The sequence below is a fragment of the Scyliorhinus torazame genome, chromosome 4, assembly GCF_047496885.1.
Source record: "Scyliorhinus torazame isolate Kashiwa2021f chromosome 4, sScyTor2.1, whole genome shotgun sequence".
NCBI classification, from domain to species: Eukaryota; Metazoa; Chordata; class Chondrichthyes; order Carcharhiniformes; family Scyliorhinidae; genus Scyliorhinus; species Scyliorhinus torazame.
Window position 1 is genome coordinate 211643718 of NC_092710.1, and position 20126 is coordinate 211663843.

Genomic DNA, 20126 nt, shown 5'->3' on the forward strand with positions numbered 1-20126 from the left:
AATATCTACAACATGTACATGAGGCTAAACTATATACATAGGAAGGTGTCAGGTGCAACATAGCAACGAGGTTGTACCATAAACAAAACACGTGTAAACATTAAGCATCAAAACGAACTCCTGTAACGACAAAAAGAGAAACATATTAACATTGTGGCATAATACGTCAGTGAGTTCAATGTTCAAACAGGCTCATAAGTCCAGCCTAGTAGGTGGGCGATGAATTTGGGTTGACCGCCTCAAGGGTAGGTCAGGATCCACCGGCTGAGGAATGGGCCTGGCCACAGGCGACAGAGGAATGGGCATGGTGGCAGGAAGCTCCACGAAGTCGACATCAGGAACAACAGGAGGGAGTGGCACTGGTGTATGATCACGCAGTGAGCGCGGAAGCAGGCGAAGAGCCCGGCGATTGCACCGGCGAATGGAGCCATCAGGCATGCGAACCAGGAACGAGCGGGGAGCCACGCGTCGGAGAACTTCAGCAGTTGCCGACCAGCCACCCGCTGGTAGGTGGATGCAGACGTTGTCTCCAGGCGCCAGGGCAGGAAGATCAATTGCCCGAGTGTCATGTGCCACCTTCTGCTGAGCACGCTGCTGTTGCATCCTTTGCAGTACTGGAGCATAGTTGGGTGTAGGGACCAGAATGGATGGCACAGTGGTCCTGAGGGCGCGATCATCCACAGCTGGGCTGGTGAGAGGCCAGTGGCTAGTGGGGCCGAGCGATAGGCCAGCAAGGCTAAGCAGAAATCCGATCCGGCATCAGCAGCCTTGCAGAGGAGCCGCTTGACGATGTGAATGCCCTTTTCCGCCTTGCCATTTGACTGGGGATGCAGAGGGCTGGATGTCACGTGTGTGAAGCTATACGAAGCAGCAAAAGAAGACCATTCTTGGCTTGCAAAACAGGGCCCATTGTCCGACATGACAGTAAGCGGAATGCCATGGCGAGCGAAGGTGTCTTTGCATGCCCTTATGACAGCGGACGATGTCAAATCGTGCAGGCGTATGACCTCTGGATAATTCGAAAAGTAATCTATGATGATGACGTAGTCCCTGCCAAGCGCATGAAAAAGATCCACACCCACCTTCGCCCAGGGGGACGTCACCAACTCATGGGGCTGAAGCGTCTCAGGGGGTTGCGCCGGCTGAAACCTTTGGCAGGTGGGGCAGTTGAGCACCGTGTTGGCAATGTCATCGCTGATGCCCGGCCAGTATACAGCTTCCCGGGCCCTCCGTCTGCAATTCTCAACCCCCAGATGGCCTTCGTGTAATTGTTCGAGGACCAACCTGTGCATGCTGTGTGGAATCACAATCCGGTCAAGCTTTAGGAGGACACCATCAATGATGGCCAAGTCGTCCCGGACATTGTAGAATTGTGGGCACTGTCCTTTGAGCCACCCTCCCGTCATGTGGCACATCACACGTTGTAGAAGGGGGTCAGCTGCAGTCTTCTGGCGAATACGGGCCAGACTTGAATCATCAGCTGGCAGGTTTGCCGATGTGAAGGCCACCTGCGCTTCGACCTGACAGACAAACCCCTCCGAGTCGGGCGGTGTGCTCACTGTTCTGGATAGGGCATCCGCAATGATGAGGTCCTTTCCCGGGGTGTAGACCAGTTGGAAGTCGTACCTCCGGAGCTTGAGTAGGATGCGCTGGAGGCGAGGGGTCATCTCGTTCAGGTCCTTATGTATGATGCTGACCAGGGGTCAATGGTCGGTTTCCACGGTGAACTGGGGGAGACCATACATGTAGTCATGGAACTTGTCTATGCCGGTTAACAAACCCAGGCACTCCTTCTCGATCTGCTCATAGCGCTGTTCTGTGGGGGTCATGGCCCGCGAGGCATAGGCGACCGGGGCCCATGATGCAGTGTCGTCCCGTTGCAGGAGTACCGCCCCAATGCCGGACTGGCTGGCATCCGTCGAGATCTTCGTATCACGAGAGGTGTCGAAGAACGGCAATACCGGGGCTGTGGTGAGCTTAATTCTGAGTTCCTCCCATTCCTTCAGGTGTGCGGGCAGCCACTGGAATTCCGTGGACTTCTTTACTAGGTGGCGAAGAGCCGTTGTGTGGGAGGCAAGGCTGGGCATGAACTTCCCCAGGAAGTTGACCATGCCTAGGAAGCGTAGCACTGCTTTCTTGTCTGCCGGCTGCGGCATGGCTGTAATGGTGCTCACCTTGTCTGCATCCGGACGCACTCCTGACCGGGATATGTGGCCCCCCAGAAACTTTAGCTCAGTTTGGCCGAAAGAACACTTGGCTCGGTTGAGGCACAGGCCGTGTTCCCGTATCCGCGCAAAGACACACTGGAGACGACTGATGTGTTCCTGTGGTGTGGTGGACCAGATGATGACGTTGTCAACATAGATGCGCACACCTTCGATGCCCTCCATCATCTGTTCCATGATCCTGTGAAATACCTCGGATGCCGAGATGATGCCAAACGGCATCCTGTTATAGCAGAACCTGCCGAAAGGAGTGTTGAAGGTGCACAGCTTCCTGCTGGACTGATCCAGTTGGATCTGCCAAAAACCCTTCGAGGCATCAAGCTTTGTGAAGATTTTAGCCTGGGCCATTTCGCTCATGATCTCTTCCCGTTTGGGTATGGGGTAGTGTCCCCTCATGATGTTGTTGTTCAGGTCTTTCGGGTCGATGCAGATCCGGAGTTCGCCAGAGGGCTACTTAACACACACCATGGATCTGACCCATGGCATGGGCTCCGTGACCCAGGATAGCACCCCTTGGTCCTGGAGATCCTGCAGCTGCTGCTTGAGGCGGTCTTTGAGTGGTGCTGGGACCCTGCGAGCTGCGTGAATGATCGGGGTGGCGTCCGGTTTGAGCCGTACTCTGTAGGTATAGGGCAGTGTGCCCATGCCCTCGAATGCCTCCTGGTTGTGGGTGAGGAGCGAGTGGAGCTGTGCCCTAAATTCCACATCTGGGAAGTCTGATGTGCCTTCTGGAGACAGAGCGTGTACCCGCTGAACGAGGTGGAGAACCTTGCATGCCTGTGCGCCTAGCAGGGAGTCCTTCGATGATCCAACTATCTAGAAGGAGAGTGTGGCCGTGTATGTATTGTGTGTCACCTGGAGCTGGCAGGATCCCATGGCCGGGATAACGTTTCCGTTGTCGTCGACCATCTTACAACGGGATTGCCGAATTGGTGGTCTGACCTTCAAGGCGTAGAAGGCTGACCATGCTATTAGATTGGCGGAGGCACCAGTGTCCAAATGGAATGTTATTGGTGATCGGTTGACCGATAGGGTGGCACACCATTCATCACCCGGATTGACACTGTTCACTGGCATCGGCTGGTGGGTCCTGGTTGGAGACATCCGGTTCCTGTCAATGACCGTAACAGGGAAGGCTTCCCGGTCGTCTGTATCACCGGTTTGTATGTCGTCCAGGTATGACTCGGAGTATGGAGGCTGAATAGTCCGCACGTCCCTGCGAGGTTGTCGGAATTGGGGAGCGTTGGCAGGTTGAGCTGCTCGACAGCAGGCAGCGTAGTGGCCCATCTTACCACAGTGGAGGCATTGTCAGTTCTTTGCCGGACATTGCCGCTTTAAATGTGCGGATCCACAGTTGCCGCACGTCGTGACGTCATGGCGTTCGTTGCTACTATCGCGCATGCGCAGTTCGGTCCTGCGTAGAGCGCGCCTGCGCGTCACGTCCCTCTGCGTCGACGTCTCTTTTGGCGCGTACAAGCGCGGGAGGCTGCGGAAAGCGCGCAAAATGGCCACCCTCGTACGGGCCGTAGGACCCCTGCCTTGCCGATTCGGCCGCTTGGAATTGGGAGTAGCGACTGGTCACGTTTTCATGGAGGACACAAGCTTCGATGGCGGGGGCTAGTGTGAGGCTTTTAATTTTGAGGAGCTGCTGGCGTAGGGTGCCCGAGGTGACCCCAAAAACAATCTGGTCCAGAATCATGGAATCGGAGGTGGTGTCGTAACCGCAGGACTGCGCGAGGATACGGAGGTGTGTCAGGAAAGATTGAAAGGGCTCATCCTTACCCTGCAGGCGCTGCTGGAAGAGGTACCTCTCGAAACTCTCATTTACCTCAACGCTGAAGTGTTGCTCGAGTTTGAGAGGGACCCTCTTGTACTTCGTCTTGTCCTCACCTTCCGCGAACACCAGGGAGTTGTAGATGTGGATGGCGTGTTGCCCTGCCATGGAGAGGAGGAGGGCGATTTTCCTGGTGTCCAAAGCATTAACCCTTTCTGTGGCTTCCATGAAGAACTGGAAGCGCTGTTTAAACAGCTTCCCGTTGACGCCGAGGTTTCCAGCGATTTGGAACGGCTGCGGTGGGCTGATGGTGTCCATGGCGCAGGATGGCGGATTCCTTAAGATGCGTAGGTAGGTCTCACAGTTACTGGGTTCCAATTCTGATACTATGTCGTGTTGGGTGCTCTGCTACATAGACGAACCAACACGGTTGCAGATGGTACAACTCAGTTTTATTACTAACAATAATAACATCTGTAAACTGGTTACTATGGTTCGTTCATTACCCTCTAACCTGTGGACCTAGCCCAAACACTATCTTGGCGAAGCACTCAGCACATGGTGAATGTCTGAGTCGCCTGCTGTGAGCTCTGTGCCCTGAGCTGTCTCCTGCTGGAATGAGCGGGAAGTGTCGTGTTCCCCGTTTTATAGTGTGTATGCTCTTGCCTGTGATTGGCTGTGAGGATGTGTGTGTATTGATTGGTCCGTTGATCTGTCCATCAGTGTGTATGTCTGTTTGCACCATGATGTTTATCTGAATATCATGACACAAACAACTCCTCCACCCTCATTTCATGGGCATTGTCCCCCTCGCACCCTGACCCTTGGCAGTGCCACCCTGGCATTCGTGCACCCTTGCACTGCCATTCTGACACCCAGCCAGTGCTTCTGCCAGCTTGGCAGTGCCATCTGGGCACCTTGTCAGTGCCACGGTGGCAGTGCCGAGGTGCCCGCATTCCAGCGGGAAGAGCCAGGGAGCCCTGACCACCCTGGGGTCTCTGGTGGCCCGGGAGAACCCCCCCCGGGTGCCATTCCGCCTGGTCCACATTTGTTTGGACCAGCACTGATCGGTGCCCGGCTGCAGCCTCTCTGGGGAGGCTGGTGAATCGAGGGAGGCCACTGAATCCCGCGCAGGTAGGTCGTAAGTAGGTTGACGACCTACATCCGTGAGCGTCAATCGGTCCCGCCCATTTGGGGTGGGGTTCTGACGCCGACATCTCGGGGGCTCCAGAGAATCCTGGGAGGCAGGGAGGCTGTCAGGCGGCTCGCTGCAATTCTCCGGCAATTCTCCCGCCATTCTCCGGCCACATTCCGCTCAAGCAAGAGCACAACACAGCCGGAGATTCGCACCCTAAGAAACATTTCAAAATAAAAATCAAGAAACAGATGCATTGTTTTGCTGGTAATGAATGAACACTTCAATAGTTTACCATCATAGCCAGTTTTCTGGGGTATATTGTCTCTTATGTAGTAATACACCAGGAATGATAACTTAGGGATTATGTTAATGGACTTGGAACACAGAGCCTGGGCTAATGGTCCAGAGACAATCTGGGCATGGATCCTTTGGCATCTCGGGAATTTAAATTAAATTAATCAAATAAATCTCAGTAGTGGTGCCTGCAAAACTACCTTCTCATAGAATTTACAGTGCAGAAGGAGGCTATTCGGCCCATCGAGTTTGCACCGGCTCTTGGAAAGAGCACCCTACTTAACCCCACACCTCTACCCTATCCCTGTAACCCTGCAACCCATCTAACCTAAGGGCAATTTAGCATGGCCAATCCACCTAACCTGCACATCTTTGGACTGTGGCACCCGGAGGAAACCCACGCAGACACAGGGAGAACGTGTATACTCCGCACAGACAGTGACCCAAGCGGGAATCGAACCTGGGACCCTGGAGCTGTGTACGGTGCTGCCCTCAGAGACTATTGCCCATAAAAATCTATCTGGTACACTAATGTACTTGAGTGATGGAAATTTGATATCCTTGCTTTCCACGTAAATCTTAACAGCTATGTGGTTGACTTTCACATAACAAAAGCAAAACACTGCATGTTGAAAATCTGAAATAAAACAGAAAATGATGGAGAAGTTCAGCATAACTGGCAGCATCAGTGAAGAGAGAAATAGAGTTAACCTTCCAAGTCCCTGTGGCTCTTTTTCAGAGCCAAGGAGAGGGAGAAATGCGATGGATTTTATACTGTTCAAGTGAGCGTGAAGCAGCGGTAGAAGGTCAGGAATAGGTAGGACCAAGGAGAGAATGACAATGGGTTATGGGCACAAGTGAAAGGGTGTTAATGATAATGTTACAGACTTTAAATTCTTTTTTTTTATAAAACATTTTATTGAGGTGATTTTGTAACAATAACAGAAGAAACAGTGTACTTACAAATATAAACATAATGCAAAGGTGGTCTTCCTCCCTCACAGGTCCCACCTTTCTTACACACTAATCTAAACTAAACTACACCCCCCCCCCCCCCCCCCCCCCCCCCCCCCCGTTGTGTTATGCTTCTTCATGTAGCATAAGGTTCATTCTTGATGTATGCTCTGACAAAGGAAGGTTCAGACTTGGAGATAGGTTTAACACATTTATTGAACAGTTAACAATTCTCCTACTTGAGTTTGACTCTCCTGCTGATCTTGCTTTAGTAACTCAATCTAACTAACCAGTCTGCTCTAATCCATGCGGTGGGTGTGATGCTTCCTGATCTGCCCCTGATTCTCTGAGTGTCGCCGAAGGAAAGAGAAAGAACATTGTGCCCTGTCCTTTTATATGGGTTGCCCACTTGTGGTAGTGTCACCTCTGGGTGTGTCTTGACTGCCCATTGGTCGTGTCCTATCTTACTGACCTATTGGTTGAATGTCTGTGTGTCATGATGTCTCTGCTGCTCCCTCTAGTGTTTACTCAGTCCTAGTGTATCTACATTAACCCCTTGTGTATTTACAGTGATGCATATCACCACACACCCTCTCTGCTGACAGTTAATTTTCTCTAAAGAAGTCGACGAACGGCTGCCACCTTCGGACGAACCCTGACATTGACACTCTCAGGGCGAACTTGATTTTCTTCGGACAAAGAAAGCTAGCCATGTCAGTGTGCCCGCTCTCTGATTTAGGGAGCTTTGAGTCACTCCAAGCTAATAGTATCCGTCTCCGGGCTACCAGGGAGGCAAAGGCCAGAACGTCTGCCTCTTTCTCCTCTTGGATTCCCTGATGTTCCGATACTCCAAAAATCACCAACTCTGGACTCGGCGGCACCCTTGTTTTCAATACCTTGGACACGACATCCGCAAATCCCTGCCAGAATCCCTTAAGCCCCAGGCATGCCCAGAACATATGAACATGGTTTGCTTGTCCTCCCACATACTTTGCACACCTGTTTTCTATCCCAAAGAACCTGCTTATTCGGGCCACTGTCATGTGTGCCCGGTGAACGACCTTATATTGTATCAGGCTGAGCCTGGCGCATGATGTGGGCCCGTTGATTCTACTCAATGCATCCACCCAGAGTCCATCCTTTCTCTCTCCTCCTAACTCCCCTTCCTATTTGTGTTTCAGCACCTCGGTCTGCGTTTTCTCTGACCCCATGAGTTCGTTATAGATGTCCGCAACCCTCCCCTCTCCCAGCCATAATCTGCAAACTACCCTGTCCAGTATCCCCCTTGGTGGTAGAAGCGGGAAGGTTGAGGCCTGTCTGCGTAGGAGGTCCTGCGCCTGCAGGTACCTAAACAGATTTTAACTTCTGCCTGCTGAATCGTGCACGACAGCTCATGAACTCCTATCGATTCCCCCTAAAGTGAACATAATGGGCGTGATTTAATGGCCGCGTTGCGCTTCAGTGAGAGCAGGACGAGGCCGGTAAATTGCAGGAGAGGCCAAAATCGAGAATCTGTTTGCGATCTAACCGGCCTGCTCCCATTGGTGGAATCTGGATCCCACCTTAGCGTGGCGAGTAAACAACAATAACAACTTAAGCCCAATCTCTATACAATTAACGGCAGTGACCTCCTATCTAAAGGCCCCCTGTGATCAAAAGGCCTCTTCAGAAAGTGGTCATGCGGTCGCCGATTAGTACTCCCCTTTTAAAAATGTGACGCTCGCGGAAGAGCTGCTGCGGGGACCTGAGAAGGAGAGTAACCATCTTCACTCATGGGAAATGAGTCCAGGGGCACAGAGGTTGTGGCTCTGGTGCTCAGAAGGGTTGGGGGGAACTCCGGGGGGCCAGTCTTGGTCCGGGGGGTGGCCGGGCAGGACGGGAGAATGGATATTTCAGCGCCAGTTGGTCCACCATGCCAACCCCTGGGTTGTGTGGTCCTGTTTGAGGGCAACCCCATCCCCTGCCTGCCTGCCCCACCGACCCAGCCATAACTCCCACTGACTGCAGAGTCTCTGCCGTGCGGCGGAAGGCTATTGCTAATTGGGAATTAGTAATCGTAATTAAGAGAGCGCTTCCCACAACCTAAGTGGATCCCTGTGGGAGAGCCATCTGATGGTGCCGCCTCCCTTCTCCCACCCCTTTCCACACAACATACTCAACCCTCCCTTACCCCCTCCCACCCCAGTGCCCTCTTGGTGATCCTCGACCTGCTTATCCTTCCATGCTCAACCGCTGCGTCTAAGTGTGTTCCCAGGTTGCACGTCAGATGTGAAGGCAGCCTGCTGCCACTGCTGCCCCTGATAGACGTGCTCTGGGGCCAGAGGACTCTGGCGCACGTGCCCCACTGTGCCTCCCTGTTCCGGGTCCTGACTCCGAGATGCACCGTTGTCACTGCGGTGGTTCTCAAGGGAGCGGGTGGTCGCTGTCGCCACTCCGTAGGGTGGCTCTAGGTGGCTACATTCTCACGTGTCCTTTGCCACTCTCAGGATCCCTCCTTACCCAAGTATCTGTGGAGTGGGACTACAATCGACCGTGGTGGCTCTCCAGACCTGGGCTTCTGTCTCAAGGACCGGTCGGCCCAGTCCACTTTGGGAGGATTCACAAAGACCTCCCTCCCCCACCAGCTTCCCAAACATACCACATACCCTCTGGCAACCCGATGATCCTCATCTGGAGCGATTCTCTGGGTCATCGGCCTTGGTCTTCAATATCTTCTGCCTCTCTGCCAACATCACCATGTCTGCCTCCAAAGAGACAATCCAATCACTATGCTCCATCACCATCTCCTCCAACTTCTGAATCATCGAGTCCTGTACCTCGAGCTGCTGTTCCACCCTGTTCAAACTGCCACGAATGGGTGCCAGTGCCACCTCAATTGCCTTTGCTGGGTTTTCAGAGACGGCTTGTCTCTGTTTCTTAAACTCCTGAATTAGGAATTCCACCAGCTTCTCAGTTGTCCACTGAGAGGTCAATGACGATAGCGGGGCCTCCGCCATTTTCTCCACTCCTGCGACATGAGGGCCTTCCAAGTCAGATGAGAACCCCTTATTCAATTTGTTCCTCGTATTATAACCTCACACATCACACGCTAGAGAAGGAACCAAAGCTTTCAACACACCACTTTTCTCTCCAACAACACCCGTTATACAGGCAAAAAGCTCCAAAAACTGAATCCCCAAGCGGGTGCCACATTGACCTTTCACCTCATAGCCGCCACCGGAGAAGTGGGGCTGGATTCTCTGCAGTTCCGCGCCGAAATCGCGAAACGCGATCGGCCTGAGAATTGGCTCTGACGCCGAAATCGGCTTTGACGCCTGTTTCGCGGCGATTCAGAATTTACACAACCTCCAAACTCGATGGAATCGCAGTGCCTACTGCTCGGCCCGTAGAATCGCCTCAAGTGCCCCGACGACCCCGGGCGCTGAGTGAACGCAGGGTTAACGGCCGTATGGGTGGCCCCCCCACGCAGGATTAATGGCCGTATGGGTCCCCCCCGCCACCCCATCCAACCGGCAACACCCACCGGGGGGGAACATCCAGGGCCACACCGAAGGCAGCCCCCAGTAAGGGCAGTGCCATAAAACGGTGGCCCTTGCAGCAGGGACAGCGCCAGGAGGAACAGGGGCACCGATGGGGCAGGGGTGGGGGACATGCGTGGTTGCGGTGCACGGTGTTGGTTGGGGCGCGCGGTGTCAACGGGGGCCACCATGTAGCCCATGGCACCTGGTTGTACATGGGTCCATGCACCATGTTAACATGTTCCCCCTCACTCCCTGCAGATCAGAATGTTTGGGAACCACCCAGTGATGTTGATCGCCATGGCGCGAGCTGCTGCCCTGCATGCAGCCTTGTGGCAGCATCAGCACAGGTGGTTCATTGGGGAGGCGGAGGCTGCAACAGAGGAGCGGGCTGCAGAGGGCAGGTGCCATTCACACTGTTCACCAACAGGAAGGGGTACCACTCCATGAACGTTCAGGTGGTCTGTGACCACCAGAGAAGGATCCTGCACGTCTGAGCCCGATGCCCAGGCAGTGTACATGACTCGTTCGTGTTGGCCCAATCTGTGATACCCGGCATGTTCGAGGGACAAGCCCCTGGTTGGGGGCTGGTTGCTGGGTGACCGAGGTCACCTGTTGCGGTCGTGGCTGATGACGCCTTTACGGAGGCCGCAGAGCGAAGCTACGAACCGCTGCAGTGATGCCCATTGTGCAACCAGGGATGTGGTGGAGAGGTTCTTCAGGGTCCTGAAGATTCGCTTCAGGTGCCTGGACCGCTCTGGAGGGGCCCTCCAGTACAAGGCCAGGAGGGTCGGCCGCATCGTTGTGGTCTGCTGTACTGGTAATTTGCTAGTAATGTGCTGTGCATTCATTGTCTGTGAGAAGCACGACAGCAAAACCCACATCCTGGATTGTTTCACAAAGACAAGGGGCGGAATTCTCCCCTACCCGGCGGGGCGGGGAGTCTCGGTGGGACGGAGTGGCGTGAAGCATTCCGGCGTCGGGCTGCCCCAAAGGTGCGGAGGATTCCGCACCTTTAGGGGCTAGGCCCGCACCTTTAGGGGCTAGGCCCGCCCCAGAGTGGTTGGCACCCTGCCGGCTGCCATGGAAGGCCTTTGGCGTCAGGGCAGCCGGAGCCGAAGGGCCGGCTGCTGACGTCATCCCCGCGCATGAGCAGGGGGTGTTCACCTATGCGTCGGCCATGGCGGAGGCTGATGGTCGGCGCGTAGGAAAAGAGTGCCCCCACGGCACAGGCCCGCCCGCAGATCGGTGAGCCCCGATCGCGGGCTAGGCCACCGTGGGGACACCCCCCGGGGCCAGATTGCCCCACGCCCCCCCCCCCCCCAGGACCCAGGAGCCCGCCCGCACCGCCAGGTCCCGCCGGTAAGGGACCTGGTTCAATTTACGCCGGCGGGGCTGGCATAGAAGCAGCGGGACTTCGGCCCATCGCGGGCCGGAGAATCTCCGGGCGGGGCCTGCCGACCGGCGCGGCGCGATTCCCGGCCCCGCCGAATCTCCGGTGCCGTAGAATTCAGCGGCCGGCGGGGGCGGGATTGTCCTAAAGATGCACGTTTTATGGTTAATAATGATTATTCAGTACACTCCCTAAAATTCATCTCAATCCTTAATTTTTTATTTTTTTTATTTTATAAATTTAGAGTACCCAATTCATTTTTTCCAATTAAGGGGCAATTAACGTGTTCAATTCACCTACCTGCACATCTTTGGGTTGTGGGGGTGAAACCCACGCAAACACGGGGAGAATGTGCAAACTCCACACGGATAGTGACCCAGAGCCGGGATCGAACCTGGGACCTCGTCGCCGTGAGACTGCAGTGCTACCACTGCGCCACCGTGCTGCCCATCTCAATTCTTAATAAAGTAACTTATGTAAAACTACTCTAGTGGTATGCTAGCTATTCAGTTTTAAGAACCCCCCCCCTTCACCATGTGTTTCTCGGCACTGCGAGCTCCAGGAAATATGTGGCTAAATGCACTCACTATGGTTCCCAATTCGTTGAATCAAGCCTTAAGTGTGGTTAGATAGCAGTGGGGAACTCACCAATAGAGCAGGGGTGAAACTCCCAGCCAACCCCGCCAAAAATGACACTTAGAAACATTTCAGTTAGATCGCACCCGTAAGAGTGTATTGTCTGCTACTTATCCTCATTACTTAAAGGGAACTTTTACAAAAGTGAAGTCATCCTGAGATATTTTCTTGGATAAATTGCTGATCACTCTCTTCTGTGACTGGATCCTGCATTACTCACTCACTACCTAATATCTAAGGCCCAATATTAATAATTAATATTTAATCTGCCTTAGTTATCAGTCAGTAAGTGACTAAGTAATGGTTCTTGCAAATATCTCCTTGCCTAAACTTACTTCTGATCCACTTAATAAATAAGAAAAATAATACACCACCCTGTTGTGGTTCCCAGGTAAGTAGCACTTCTTTGGACTAAATGAATCAGACAAATGCCTACTTTGGGCTTGACGAGCCCGAGTCATGAAAGGTCAATTACACCTTGCCTGCCTTTCACCACTGATCTTACCAACTAACCAAGAACTTATTTTGTTGTGTGTCCACAGGAAATTGAGGGAGGACGTTCAACTCGTATTCTGTTTGCAAGTAGTTAGAAGAACTTCCAATTTAACCAGCTACCTCTCCTGCCTGGATGGAAATTCCTGTCAACCAACTCCCCCTGTATAGACAGAATTTAGTTCTTCCCAACATTTCAAGTGTAACTGTCAACCAGAAATTACTGAACCTATTTTCCTACGTCATTAGCCATAACAAATTCAGCGATTGACTTTTAGAGAAGCTCATGAACATGCAAATCCTCTTTGTTCCAGTATGGCTGGCCTTTGCACCGACTACTCTTATGAACAAGATTTAATATAGAAGCAATGCCTTGATTCAAGTTACTTCAATACCTCCTCTGTGGCAAAATGATTGAAATTTAGAAATGCAACTGGCAATCACTTTGATTTGACAGAAGGATGGATATGTGTCCTGGTAAGAGATGAAGAGGACCTTGAAAAGCATCCCTATACTCCCAGGTGAGCTCTTAACATTGCCTAGTTTTTTGGAATAGGTTCATTACATGTCAATTTAATTGATCAAATCTATTGCTGATGTGATTTTGTTGTCATGTTTCTGTCTAATTTTATTGTGATAACCTTAAATTATGAGTCAGCTGCACTGTGATTAGTTATGTTCAAAAATTAGAATATTGCATAGAACCCCAACTGGAATTTTGATCCATTATTGCCAAAAACAAGATGAAACATACTAAAATACTTGGGGTCTAATGAATAACCTATTTTTTGTGTTCATTTGTTTCTGAAGGCAGCACAAAGTTTTAAAAATACTGACAAAGTGTGTGTCCTCCATGCATTTGCTCATTCTTCAAGTGTGGGACCACAGTTCAGTTTTAGCAGGTTGACTGTATGGGCATCACAACCCAGGAAGAAACCTGACTCCATTAGTTAACCACAAGGGCAGTTAATGATGGGCAATAAATGCCGGCCTGGCCAGTGACACCCACATCCCCTAAACAAAACACAAACAATTTCCAGTCATTGAATCAGCCATTAACCTGTGACTGATTTCTATCTGGAGCCATCTGATCCTAATGTTGTTCTTATTGCAATGTATTAATGTAGGGAATACAAAAAACAAATCTGCCTGATCTGTATGCCTGAACATCAGGTAATTTGGTGTAAATTTCCACTGAGATATTGAGGAGAAGCCATGGCCGGGATTCTCCAACCCTGCGCCGGGTCGGAGAATCCCCGGGGGGAGGCGTGAATCCTGTCCCGACGCCGGCTGCCCTATTCTCGCCGCCGGTTTTCGGGGGCCGGCGGGATTCCCACCACGCCGGTTGGGGGCTGCTGACAGCGGCCCCGCTCGGCAATTCTCCGGGCCCCGATGGGCCGCGTGGCCGTAAGGCTTTGGCCAGTCCCGCCGGTGTGAATTACTCACCTCATGCATGGCGGGAGCTGGCAGGTAAGTGTGCGGGGGCGACCCTGGGGATGCGCGGGGGGATCTGACCCCGGGGGGGGGGCCCTCACGATGGCCGATCCTGCGGGCAGGCTGGTTCCGTGGGGGCCTTCTTTCCTCCGTGCCGAGACCCTGTAGGGCTCCGCCATATTGGCCGGGGGCCAGCGTAGCGAAGGGAACCCCCGCATTCGCACAAATACGCCGGCTGGTCCATGCATGCGCGAGAACACGCCGGCCGTTCCGTGCATGCACGAACTCGCGCCGGCCCTTCGGCGCTGGCTGGAGCGGAGCCAACCACTCCGGTGTCACACTAGCCCCCGAAAAATTGGAGAATTCCTTATTTTCGGGGGCTGTTGACGCCGGTGTGGTTGGCGCCGGCTTTCCCGCCGGCGTGGGAACATAGCCCCATTTTCGGAGAACCCCGCCCCATATGTTTTCATACTGTTGGGGTATAATTCAACTTTGGGTGCACAAAACCATCAGTAGCAAATCAGTCACTATTAAACTCAATAGAAACAAGCATTTGGCAATGTATATGATGGATGCCTGATTTGATTTGGAGCCCCTGTCAAAGTTGAATTATACCCCTACATATTTTTTTTTCCTAATTGTTCATTGATTCAGTAAATTAGGGAATCCTTTTACCAGACTTTTTCTACTGAATCTTCATGGCACAAATTGGACACTTACATGGCCATTTTACTTCTTAGCAGAGACAAAAAAAAGTTCTGTAAATGCTGATATTCAACTTAAAAAACAGAAATGTGTTAAAAGCTGAAAGAGAAAGAAGTTTAGTAGTTATTTCTGGTGGAATCCTTCAACAGAACTAAAAAGATGGATCCTTTTATAGGAGTGATCAAATCGCAAGGGGAGCAAGTAGAGACCATAGCGATATATTTTCAATTTTTTGATAGCAGTGGTAAATTTGTCAGTGCAGTACTACCTACAGGAATAATTAGACAGAAATGAAAAACAATGGGCGGAACTTTCCACTCAGTGCACAGAGTGCTGGCTGAGGGAAAAACACCATTGTGAAGTTCTCCAGCTGCACAGCTGGGTTTTCTGTCCAGACAATCCGGCATTGTGTGCACAGAAAATCTGGAGGCATGGCCCATGCCATCACGGGGAGGGGCAGGGCCTGATACAGCCAGCAATGCCTGGCCTGTGCTTGAAAAATGCATCGACCCTCCCCCCACGGATATGAAAACTCTCCCACACAAGCACCGGGACAATCCCCCCCCCATGCATAAGGAGAACTCCTCTCCATTGGGCTCTCCAGAGGGCCTGCCTTGGCACTACATCCTGACACCCCACCATTGCCCCTGGCACGCTGGCAGGGTCCCTCTGCCCCCGTGATCGAATCTTATCTGTACCCCTAGCTGGTTCCTCTTGACTGCTTCACGTTTTTAAAAAGCAGGGGGAGTTCTAAATGTGGGTTGTGATTTACCGGGGAAGTCATTAATTGTATTAAAATTTATTAAAATATATTGATCATAGGGCTGGAACCTTGTTATGGTGAAGGGTGGGGAAATTTGGAAAATGTAATTTTGCTGGCAAGAATCCTGTTATCTGATTCTCAGAACATTTTGCGTCCTCGTCGCCATTCGCGCTCAAGGCGGATACAGGTGCAAATTCATATCAATATATTGACCATTGTTATATTTGCTGTTGCACCCTTCTTCTCAAACAACCTTTGCGTTAAAAGTTTCTAAACGTGAGGAAAGAAGGAAACAGGACAAGTAGGACCTGTGTTAGCACGGTACCTAACAGGATCTCATCTCAACTAATGATATTTCATGGATTGTGAAATAAACAGCGGGACTACTGAAAGCAGGGTTAATTAGAGTGGCTGAGTTCAATGTCAAACCAGGCACAGAAAGAAAAATAAAAAAGGGAAAGAAAGTTGGATTAACAGAAAAGTAAAGTGGAAGAAAGGAAAAGTAAGAAATATTTTTTAAAATGACGTTTATGTAATCTCTGAAAGAATCAACACGTGAATAAATGAGAAACACTTGTTCATTTTTCCTTCATTTTCTGTGATGAAAGATTTATTAGCAATAATTAACAATTACAATGTTGTTAGAAAGGTACATATACAAAAGTCTTAAGTATCTCTGGTGAGTTTAGTCCGTATCTTGATTAATAAGGGGATCAGGGTTATGGGAAGAAGGTAGGAGAATGGGGATGAGAAAAATATCAGCCACGATTGAATGGGGGAGCAGACTCGATGGGCCGAGTGGCCTAATTCTGCTCCTATGTCTTATGGTCTTATGGTATCTACCATGCAAATATAGCAATTTAATGATGAGGTAGACTGTGAAATATTCTTTTCACAAATTAACAGGAAGGCATAACTTGGATAAAAACTGGATATTCACATTAAACCATGTATCTGCTCATTGCCTGAATTACTATACCATTTATGTTTCTCTAGTCTTGCTCTGCTGACATAAAGGAGGGAATTTTAACCACGGAAAATGGGTGGGTTGGGGTCAGGTAAGTGGTTAAACTCTTAAAAATCAAAATCCCAATCGACTCACCTCCAATCTGCCCACTTCTGGCTTTAATGGTGGTGGGGAGGTGGACAAGCAATCAACTTGTCTCAAAGAAGCAAATTGGCTCTTTCAATATTATAATGACGTTGCAAGCCTCATTGTTAATCAACTTTTTGAATTTAACTATGGACAGCTGGATTAACAAACACAGCAGTTACATCTAGTTCAGGACTGCCGGATCAAGGAGGTAAGTGTGATTATACATACTCTGCTGATCCAGCATGCCCACCTGAGAAAGCACACACAATCGCCCTTCCAAGACCTTCTCAAGAAGGCCTTCCCTGATACTTTCTCCCCTGATCTCTTTTAAGTTCACTAAAACCCCTGGAGATTTCTGAATTTTATTCCTTTTGAAATTATTAGTGCAATAGCTATGCTGCCTTTTTGTTCCTTTCTGTGTTGGTAATTCAACAATCAACCTGACTGATTGTTGGGACCTACACGGATTGTTCTGTCAACCGGAACTGGGCTTTTTAATCACTGGGTTTCTGCCAACTCTGCAAGCCAAGCTCTAATACCAGGGTGGTACTGCTGGACAAACAGTGGGAAGTTTACCTGTGCAACATTACGCAGAGAGTGTACTCATTCAATATTAAGCAAACAGAAATTTTCCATGTGTGTATTTCTCAGCAACTTGCTTGATAGATTATAGACATGCATATTTTCAAGGTGAAAACTACTTTGCAAACAAGCTCTCAGAAAAATGCAGCATTTTGTTTTCTTAAAGACTTTAGAAAAATGTTTGAAATGCTCGATTGCATAGTTGAACATTAACAAACGCCATTTAAAGTATAGTGGCGGTAACCATTCTTTTTAGCCTCGCACAGATATTTGCAGGGGATGTTTTGGATTCCAATACCTCAGTGTAAGCCATTAATTATAATTTGATTATTACCTAAGTCTGGATGTAGCATGTATTTCTGATTCTACAAGTAGAGTTTCTTAACAATACAAAGCAAGGTGGGAATGTAAGGAGAGTGCAGAGAGGCTGCAAAGAAACATATACAGGTCACAGACAGTCGCTTGGCAGTTCAGAACCTAAAGATACTTAAAAGGGACAAATGCTTTACACAAGAAGGACAAATTGCACAACAATGTATACGACAGGACAAAAGGGTGCTGATTGGTTGGCAAGTCAACTCTGATTGACTGAGGCATTGCTATTGAGGAAGCAACTGTAGGCTCCCCAAGCTCCCGGGTAAGGCTTGAGCACACTTGACCAAACAGCATGTTCTTCAATGTTTCGTTATAGGAAGAATGCAGGGCATGCTCCATAAGACCATGATACACAGGAGCAGAAGTAGGCCATTTGACCCATCGAGTCTGCTCCACCATTCAGTGAAATCATGGCTGATCTGATAGAATCTTCAACTCCACTTTCCTGCCTTAGCTTCATAACCTTTGATTTCTTTATTGAATAAATAAATTGTCGAACTCAGCCTTGAACATACTTAACAACCCAGCCTCCACAGCCCTCTGTGGTAAAGAATTCCACAGTTTCACTACCCTCTGAGAGAAGAAACTCCTCATCTTTGTCTTAAATAGCTGACCCCTCGAGGAGATGGAGAATCGGTCGAGGCGGAAGAATCTGCGGATTCTGGGCCTCCCGGAGAGGCTGGAGGGACCGGACGTGGGGGCCTATGTGGTCACCATGTTGAACTCGCTGATGGGAGCGGGGTTTTTCCAGGAGCCTCTGGAGCTGGAAGGGGCTCATAGAGTGCTGGCGAGGAGGCCCAAGGCTAACGAGCCTCCGCGGGCGGTGCTGGTGAGGTTCCATCGGTTCGTCGATCGGGAGTGTGTGCTCAGGTGGGCCAAGAAGGAGAGGAGCAGCAGGTGGGAGAACGCGGAGGTTCGGATATATCAGGACTGGAGTGCGGAGGTGGCGAAGAGGAGGGAGGAGTACAATCGAGCGAAGGCGGCGCTGCACAGGAAGGGGGTGAAGTTTGGCATGTTGCAGCCGGCGCGACTGTGGGTTACCTACAAGGACCGGCACCATTATTTCGAGTCTCCGGAGGAGGCGTGGGCCTTTGTTCAGGCCGAGAAGTTGGACACAGATTGAGGGTTGGGACGGGCGATTGGGGACTACGGTTGATATGCTATGTTTATTTTTGTTTCGAGGGGCGGGCCTTTGTATTGCTCCGGGTTTCTTTTTCTTTGTGTTTTTTTTCTTTTGGGTCGGTGAGGGTGGCTGGGGCGGGTTGGGCACTGTTTTGGTTGGGTTGGTCGGGGGGGGGGGGGGCTCTTGGAGGTGAGATGGGGCCCTGCGGGGGAGGGGGAGGCCCGAGTCAGGGGTGAGGGGACCGGGCCTGTAAAAGGAGCTGCGTCAGAGGTGGCGGGGCCTGGTATGTGGGGAATCGAGTTGCTGCTGCTATGGTCAAGGAGGAGCTGGAGCGAGTGGGGGGGGGTCGAGACGGGGGTATGCCGGGGGTAGGCCTGGTGTGGGGTGCAGGCGCGTGGCTGGCCGAGGAGGGGTCATGGCTAGTCGGGGAGGGGGGCGGGTAGCCCCCTGATACGGCTGATAACCTGGAATGTAAGGGGACTGAATGGGCCGGTTAAGCGGGTCCGCGTGTTCGCGCACCTGAAGGGGCTCAAGGCGGATGTGTTTATGCTTCAGGAGATACACCTGAAGGTGGCAGACCAGGTAAGATTGAGGAAAGGGTGGGTGGGTCAGGTGTTTCACTCGGGGCTGGATGCCACAAATCGAGGGGTGGCGGTCTTGGTGGGAAAGAAGGTGTCGTTTGAGGCGTCGAACATTGTGGCAGATAATGGCGGCAGGTACATAATGGTAAGTGGTAAGTTGCAGGGAGAGAGGGTGGTACTGGTCAATGTGTATGCCCCGAACTGGGACGATGCGGGTTTTATGCGGCGTATGTTGGGTCGGATCCCAGACTTGGAAGTGGGGGGCCTGATAATGGGGGAGGGTCTTTAACACGGTGCTGGACCCGGCACTGGATCGCTCCAGGTCTAGGACGGGTAGGAAGCCGGCGGCGGCTAGAGTGCTGAGGGGGTTTATGGACCAGATGGGAGGGGTGGACCCTTGGAGATTTGCAAGGCCGGGGGCTAGGGAATTTTCATTCTTCTCACATGTCCATAAGGCTTATTCCCGAGTCGACTTTTTCATTTTGAGTAGGGCGCTGATAGCGAGAGTAGAGGATACCGAGTATTTGGCAATAGCCATTTCGGACCACGCCCCACATTGGGTGGACTGGAGATGGGGAGGAGAGGGACCAGCGTCCGCTGTGGCGCCTGGAGGTGGGGCTGTTGGCGGACGAGGAGGTGAGCGAGCGGGTCCGAGGAAGTATAGAGAGGTACCTGGAGACCAACGACAACGGGGAGGTCCGATTGGGGATGGTATGGGAGGCACTGAAGGCAGTAGTGAGGGGAGAGCTGATCTCCATTAGGGCCCACAAGGAGCGGGGGGAGAGGGAGAGGCTGGTGGGGGAGATGGTGAGGGTAGACAGGAGGTATGCGGAGGAGCCCGAGGAAGGATTGTTGAGGAAGAGGCGTAGCCTCCAGGCCGAATTCGACCTGGTGACCACCAGGAAGGCGGAGGTGCAGTGGAGGAAGGCCCAGGGGGCGATTTACGAGTACGGGGAAAAGGCAAGCCGGATGCTGGCGCATCAGCTTCAGAAGCGGGACGCAGCTAGGGAGATCGGGGGAGTTAAGGACGGGGGGGTTGGGGG

At 51.5% G+C, this 20126-nt stretch overlaps 1 protein-coding gene across 2 annotated transcripts in view; it reads left to right on the forward strand.

The window, feature by feature from the left end:
- Positions 1 to 12521: 12521 nt before the first annotated feature.
- The window catches only part of mtcl3a (MTCL family member 3a), an 87141-nt gene continuing 79536 nt past the window's right edge, over positions 12522 to 20126 (forward strand). For both annotated transcript variants that reach the window (XM_072499235.1, XM_072499233.1), the window contains exon 1: positions 12522 to 12945. Coding sequence is in view for 1 of the 2 variants with exons in the window: in XM_072499233.1 (XP_072355334.1) it covers positions 12909 to 12945 (37 nt within the window). In the remaining variant the exon portion in view is untranslated. The remainder of the gene's footprint in view (positions 12946 to 20126) is intronic.